Genomic DNA, 8295 nt, shown 5'->3' with positions numbered 1-8295 from the left:
TGTCGAGTCAACAATAGAGATACGAATGGTATACTAACAGAGGAGGCGTCAAGCATGTCGAGTCACCAATAGATATAAGGATGGTACAACAACAGAGGAGGCGTCAAGCCTGTCGAGTCAACAATAGAGATACGAATGGTATACTAACAGAGGAGGCGTCAAGCATGTCGAGTCACCAATAGATATAAGGATGGTACAACAACGGAGAAGGTGTCAAGCATGTCGAGTCACCAATAGACATACGACTGATACAACAACAGAGGAGGCGTCAAGCCTGTCGAGTCAACAATAGAGATACGACTGATACAACAACAGAGGAGGCGTCAATCCTGTTGAGGCAACAACAGACACAGGTGAAAAAGGCAATGGGTCGATTATATACCCGAAAACAAAGGAAACAAACAAACAAAGGAGCAGTACAGACATGTCAAGAAATGGAAGCGAGTAAACACACATCATCACAGACAGGACATAGAATTGGTGTAGACCCGCTAAGACAGTGTAGCGGGTAGACATACATCGAGAAGGTAGTAGCTGGAAAACAATGCTTGTCCACTTTATTTATTTATTAATTTCGATGGTTTACATTCAAACTATAACACTTTCTAAAGACATCAGCAATGTTTTCGCATGGGCGGATGGTCAAGGCTAATAAACTCTTGTAATTCTACATGCATAATGAATCGCTTGATCATAAATATAGGTCAAAAATATTTGTACTGCAGTAAAACAATGTGGCGTCAGGGTTTTGCTTTTGAGTTTAAATAACGTCTTCATTTTCCGCCTGCCATTGTCCTGACTTGTTTTTGCATTATGTAGAATTCGTAATACGACTACCAAGACGTAAAAACAGGAAAACAAAAGAAGAAAACACTGTCTGGTACAGTATACTCTGCCATTAAAAAGGATATACAAAAGAATCACCAATCCAAACAATAAAAGAGTATATAAAGAAACTAAAAATAGATAACTAAAGAAAGTTAAACAAAACCCCGTATTCCCGATTCTGTTGACTCAGATTCGTAAAGGGGTTAACTCAACAGCTCACCTGTCAAACATAAGTTACCTTCGTATATTTTTGAATTTCTTTGTTATATAAACGCTTATGTATGTATCTTAACAATGATTGTGTAACTGATGGCAGAAATAATTGACTGGATTGGCTGCCCGTAGTTTTTCTACTCTCCGCAGATTTCGCTTCGAACGTAAAACAAAGAGCGCAGCCAAGCGGAGAGAAATGGTACTGAGGCAGGAAATNAAATGGTGAAAATACATGATTTTTAAAGAAAAATCTCAGGGTGGGGGGGTTTCCTGAAGCCCAAAAAAACCCTCTGGATCCGCCACTGGAAATGGACGCCAGGGGGGCACTATAAGCACAGAGGGATAGTGGAATTTCTACACGTGCGGGTACTTATACATACGGAGGTTGTACTGAGCGGCGTATTTCCGTGTACGCGGCCGTACAGCTGTAACAGAACATCCAATCAAATACCAGTTGTATTAATAAAGTAGTCTCATTAAAAACACAGCGTCATAGTTGGTGTCTAGTTAATTCTACATATTTTATTAGTATATTAGATTTTTTTCACTCCATGTTATTTTCAGTGGTCGTATGTTCTCCCCGACTCTTTTTTAAAAAGTGACCGGGGACGAGATTTGACAAAGAAAATGGAACACTGAAAGGTGAATATCAATATGCACTGTATTAGAAGAAAAGGCGTTGATAAGTTGTGCCTAATTCTCTGCTAAATTTGAAGCAATAATATGATTAAATAAAATAAAAAACATTGAAAGGAGATGACACGAGAGACAAAACTTTTCAGTTGTTATCGGTTATAAGGGTATTGCAGTATAGTGCTGATCACAGTCTGACATTTAGACTGTTCTATACCATAGGGACCTGGTAACGTGTTATAGTTGGTATATAACTGTAACCCGGTATAGCAGGGACATGGTACTTTGTTACTGTTGTTTGGACCAATCCTAACTATAGTATATACCACCATTAGAGGTGGAAATAAAACGTCCAATCCTCCTCATGTCCCTGTGCTCTTTACCCGGTTACGGTTGTTTCAAGACGTTAACATAGAGTTAAAATCGACAGCAACAGTTTAAACACACATTTACAGTGTATAGACGGTAGGATTACACTTCAGTAATAATATAGAGACATTGAGCTAACAGATAGTATCACACAATGACTGATTTACTGTATACGTACGTAGTGTGACCTCGGCAGGTTCTTCAGCTCATTCCTCTGTAAAAACACCAAAAAATACAATACAAAATGACCGTAAATACCGAAATCACGTATATTTTATTAAGCAATAGGCAAAAATGCATTTGTGCATAACATTATAACAATCCACATAGGTGGTACAGGTGGAGTGGAACATGAACATGGACAAAGAAATATATTTGTAATTGGTATAATATAAGTGACAAATTATAGTGTTAATTCAAAAATTTGTCTCATGACCATGAAATCGACCAAAGCAAGATTCAATTATTTAATAAGAGTAGAATAAACTCTGAATAGTGAATAGTTATATATAGACAGTGTTGTTTCATAAACATAGTTGTTTGAACTTTAGGGCATTCGCGCCATTGTAGTTAGAATCGTCATTGGGATGGCATTTTTTACCGAAAGTTGATCAAAACCCCTAAAACGTGTAAAACTACTCTGAACACATTAGTTTAGGTCCAAATATAGCTGTCACACATTCTCACGTCCCTGTGGTACGTAAGTTAGCTTTGGTAACTTTATATCTTCCTTTTTAAAAAGTGAACAATAAAATTGGAATCAAATTCTGTAAAATTAAGCATCTGCGGCAATCAGCGATGTACAAATATACAACAATACTTTATTGTTAGTCGTTGTCCAAGGTAAGTCGTGGAGTTAAACAACCTATCATTATGAATAAGGTAGTATCGGAAGCGTCCTGTTTTATCGGTGTCTAATGACACTCAGTATCGGAAGCGGCCTGTTTTATCGGTGTCTAATGACACTCACTATCGGAAGCTACCAGTTTTATCGGTGTCTAATGACACTCAGGATCGGAAGCGTCCTGTTTTATCGGCGTCTAATGACACTCAGTATCGGAAGCGGCCTGTTTTATCGGTGTCTAATGACCCTCAGTATCGGAAGCGTCCTGTTTTATCGGGGTCTAATGACACTCACTATCGGAAGCTACCAGTTTTATCGGTGTCTAATGACACTCACTATCGGAAGCTACCAGTTTTATCGGTGTCTAATGACACTCCCTATCGGAAGCGTCCTGTTTTATCGGGGTCTAATGACACTCACTATCGGAAGCTTCCTTGTTTATCGGAGTCTAATGACACTCACGATCGGAAGCTTCCTGTTTTATCGGTGGCTAATGACACTCACTATAGGAAGCTTCCTGTTTTATCGGTGTCTAATGACCCTCACTATCGGAAGCTTCCTGTTTTATCGGGGTCTAATGACACTCACTATCGGAAGCTTCCTTGTTTATCGGAGTCTAATGACACTCACGATCGGAAGCTTCCTGTTTTATCGGTGGCTAATGACACTCACTATAGGAAGCTTCCTGTTTTATCGGTGTCTAATGACCCTCAGTATCGGAAGCGTCCTGTTTTATCGGTGTCTAATGACACTCAGAATGGTTTGTATAGGCCAGCAGGGAACATCGTACGAAAGGTATACGATTAATTATTTAAAAAAGGTTGAACTCCTTTAAAAACTCATGAGTGTTATCATACACACATGACAGTAACCGTCAGTGTGGATGTGTGTGTTTTTTTTTTATCACATACCTGTTGAATCTTGTTATACTTATTACAAGCAATTTTCAGACCTTGAAATACAACGTTCTGTATTGCACATGTGCAATACGGATTGTTGTATTTACCTACTAGCCGGAACTACTTTTTATGGGAATCCCCATGTCATGGCGAACTGAAAAGTTCCCGGTATTTGCAAACAAATATCAAAGTTTGTAAAATCTTTGTTTCGAACTCTACCAAATACGGAAGGTGTGTGATATGCTCGTGCTTTCTGATTCGTTAGAAAAACACAAGTGTACGGTCTTGCCTATGTATGTGCATGGTTTTGTGACCATACATCAAAATTAGTATTATTCGCTGAAAACCATAGCGGTTACCGAGAAGATAACACAGAATGCCAATGTAAAATGGAGTTTGTTTAAAGCGCAAATTGCCAAATAAGACAGGTTATCAATGTAATATAGAGTTTGTGTAAGGACCAAATTGCCAGATAAGACAGGTTATCAATGCCAATGGAGGGTGTGTAAGGACCAAATTGCCAGATAAGACTGGTTATCAATGCCAATGGAGGGTGTGTAAGGACCAAATTGCCAGATTAGACGGGTTATCAATGTAATATAGAGTTTGTGTAAGGACCAAATTGCAAGATGAGACAGGTTATCAATGTAATATGGAGATTGTGTAAGGACCAAATTGCCAGATTAGACGGGTTATCAATGTAATATGAAGTTTGTGTAAGGACCAAATTGCAAGATGAGACAGGTTATCAATGTAATATGGAGATTGTGTAAGGACCAAATTGCCAGATTAGACGGGTTATCAATGTAATATAGAGTTTGTGTAAGGACCAAATTGCCAGATAAGACATGTTATCAATGTAAGATGGAGTTTGTGAAGGGACCAAATTGCCAGATAAGACAGGTTATCAATGTAATATAGAGTTTGTGTAAGGACCAAATTGCAAGACGAGACAGGTTATCAATGTAATATGGAGTTTGTGTAAGGACCAAATTGCCAGATAAGACAGGTTATCAATGTAATAAAGAGTTTGTGCAAGGAACAAATTGCCAGATAAGACGGGTTATCAATGTAATATGGAGTTTGTGTAAGGACCAAATTGCCAGATAAGACATGTTATCAATGTAAGATGGAGTTTGTGAAGGGACCAAATTGCCAGATAAGACAGGTTATCAATGTAATATAGAGTTTGTGTAAGGACCAAATTGCCAGATAAGACGGGTTATCAATGTGATATGGAATTTGTGTAAGGACCAAATTACAAGACGAGACAGGTTATCAATGTAATATGGAGTTTGTGTAAGGACCATCTAACCAGACGAGACAGGTTATAAGTGTAATATGGAGTTTGTGTAAGGATCAAATTGCCAGATAAGACGGGTTATGAATGTGATATGGAGTTTGTGTAAGGACCATCTAACCAGACGAGACAGGTTATAAGTGTAATATGGAGTTTGTGTAAGGACAAAATTGCCAGATAAGACGGGGTATTAATGTAATATGAAGTTTGTGTAAGAACCAACTAACCAGACGAGACAGGTTATCAATGGAATATGGAGTTTGTGTAAGGACCATCTAACCAGACGAGACAGGTTATAAGTGTAATATGGAGTTTGTGTAAGGCCCAAATTGCCAGATAAGACGGGTTATCAATGTGATATGGAGTTTGTGTAAGGACCAGATTGCCAGATAAGAGAGGTTATCAATGCAATATGGAGATTGTGTAAGGACCAAATTGCATGATTAGACGGGTTATCAATGTAATATAGAGTTTGTGTAAGGACCAAATTGCAAGATAAGACGGGTTATCAATGTAATAAGGAGTTTGTGTAAGGACCAAATTGCCAGATAAGACGGGTTATTAATGTAATATGAAGTTTGTGTAAGGACACAATAGCCAGATAAGACAGGTTATCAGGTTATTATGTAATAAAGAATTCGTTTTAGTAGCATATTGCCAGATTAGATAGGTTTTTATATATAGCATAGAGTTTGTATAATGAATAAATTGCCAGAACAGACATTTGTCGATGTAATAATTAAGTTTGTTTGAGGATTTAATAGTCCGATTAGACAGTTATTGCTTTATACAGGTTGTCACTCACGTACGTTACATATCGAACTGAACACAGAAACTAATGATTGAAGCACACGACAGGTGAATAACCAGCTGAAGTGTGTACGTGCCAGTGAAACGTTTTATTGAACTACCTGGCAGGTATAAATGTCTCTACAGTAAGACATTATGACAAATGATCCTAAATGTGTTAATAGTTTTGTGTTATAAATACTCGCATTGAAATTGGATATACCGGTAAGATTCTAAACGAGTGGATAGGAAATTACAAACGGTTTAATACGAATTCTGTTTAAAATATAATATATTTCATTTAAAACTATTAACGAGAACTGTAAATGAGATGTTTGGGGTGATAAATCATTTTGTCGGTTTATATTAACTACCAAGTCAATATCACAGAATACATTAACGTTGTACAAAGGGCACCTGTTTCTACCCCCGGATCACGTGAGCTCATTCATTTCCTAGTCATTTGATATGTTCTATAGAAAATTGCGTCTACGATTTATAGTTTTTATTTCTTAACGAAACGTGGTCTTTAACAAGTATGGAATATATAGATACAACCATATCTAGTAAGCGACCGAGAGATGTGAGTTGAAATGGTAACCTTCTCGTCGTTAACAATATTTAAAAGTAAAAAGATATAAAACAATAGAAGAACGAAGACACTGTAGCTGTGTAGCATTTGAAGTGATAATACATTTTGTAGATATGTACGCAGTGAAAATAAATACCTGTATTACTGTATTATAGATAAAAAAAAAAAGAAGAAGATTACTGTTGTCATTCTCATTAACTGTGAACCTGATACTCTGTGCTAGGATACCATCAAAATAAGAACATTCTACGAGAAATCAATGTAAAAGATTAAGGTTATTTATATCGATCCATAATTATATCAACAGACAGTGTTATACACAGATTGGTAGTTGATCACGGTTTGCTCACCTTACGCAGTATATTAATACATGAGTATATCAATATTTGGCACCACTCGCAGAGGTTATGACCTCGGCAAGACAAGGATTTAATTTAACCTCGACTAGACAAGAACAGTGACCTNCCCCGACTAGAAAAGAACTGTGACCCCGACTAGACAAGAACTGTGACCCCGACTAGACAATAACTGTGACCCCGACTAGAAAAGAACTGTGACCCCGACTAGACAATAACTGTGACCCCGACTAGACAATGACTGTGACCCCGACTAGACAATAACTGTGACCCCGAATAGACAATGACTGTGACCCCGATTAGACAATAACTGTGACACCGACTAGACAATAACTGTGACCCCGACTAGACAATGACTGTGACCCCGACTAGACAAGAACTGTGACACCGACTAGAAAAGAACTGTGACCCCGACCAGACAAGGACTGTGACCCCGACTAGACAAGGACCGTGACCCCGACTAGAAAAGAACTGTGACCCCGACTAGACAAGGACCGTGACCCCAACTAGACAAGGACCGTGACCCCGACTAGACAAGGACCGTGACCCCGACTAGAAAAGAACTGTGACCCCGACCAGACAAGGACCGTGACCCCGACTAGACAAGAACTGTGACCCCGACTAGACAATAACTGTTACCCCGACTAGAAAAGAACTGTGACCCCGACTAGACAAGAACTGTGACCCCGACTAGACAATAACTGTGACCCCGACTAGAAAAGAACTGTGACCCCGACTAGACAATAACTGTGACCCCGACTAGACAATGACTGTGACCCCGACTAGACAATAACTGTGACCCCGAATAGACAATGACTGTGACCCCGATTAGACAATAACTGTGACACCGACTAGACAATAACTGTGACCCCGACTAGACAATGACTGTGACCCCGACTAGACAAGAACTGTGACCCCGACTAGACAAGGACCGTGACCCCGACTAGACAAGAACCTTGACCCCGACTAGACAATGACTGTGACCCCGATTAGACAATAAATGTGACACCGACTAGACAATAACTGTGACCCCGACTAGACAAAGACTGTGACCCCGACTAGACAATAACTGTGACCCAGACTAGACAATGACTGTGACCCCGACTAGACAATAAGTGTGACCCCGAATAGACAATGACTGTGACCCCGATTAGACAATAAATGTGACACCGACTAGACAATAACTGTGACCCCGACTAGACAATAACTGTGACCTCGACTAGACAAGAACTGTACCCCGACTAGACAAGAACTGTGACCCCGACTAGACAAGAACTGTAACCTCCAGCTAGGCGGTGACTATGACGCCTAGTCAAAACCATGACCTTTTGCTAGAAACACCGCCCCCTTTTTTCCTGAGATCCAGACAAGGACTACGACCCTCGACAAGACAAGGACTGTCAGCTCAATACTCTGACCCCTGGCTAAACCATCCACTAATACCCCTACCCTAACCCCCAACCCCTCCCCCA

At 39.4% G+C, this 8295-nt stretch overlaps 1 protein-coding gene across 13 annotated transcripts in view; it reads right to left on the bottom strand.

The window, feature by feature from the left end:
* The window catches only part of LOC110458542, a 91310-nt gene that overhangs the window by 52114 nt on the left and 30901 nt on the right, over positions 1-8295 (bottom strand). For 11 of the 13 annotated variants that reach the window (XM_021510281.1, XM_021510286.1, XM_021510283.1 and 8 more), the window contains 2 exons: positions 2222-2257; positions 1422-1466 (listed from right to left, as the gene is read on the bottom strand). In XM_021510281.1, coding sequence (XP_021365956.1) covers positions 1422-1466; positions 2222-2257 — 81 coding nt within the window. The remainder of the gene's footprint in view (positions 1-1421; positions 1467-2221; positions 2258-8295) is intronic. The other 2 variants (XM_021510284.1, XM_021510288.1) reach the window with 1 other exon arrangement.

This window comes from Mizuhopecten yessoensis, unplaced genomic scaffold (assembly GCF_002113885.1).
Source record: "Mizuhopecten yessoensis strain PY_sf001 unplaced genomic scaffold, ASM211388v2 scaffold9651, whole genome shotgun sequence".
In the NCBI taxonomy this organism is placed as follows: Eukaryota; Metazoa; Mollusca; class Bivalvia; order Pectinida; family Pectinidae; genus Mizuhopecten; species Mizuhopecten yessoensis.
This window is presented reverse-complemented; position numbering and strand designations above follow the sequence as displayed.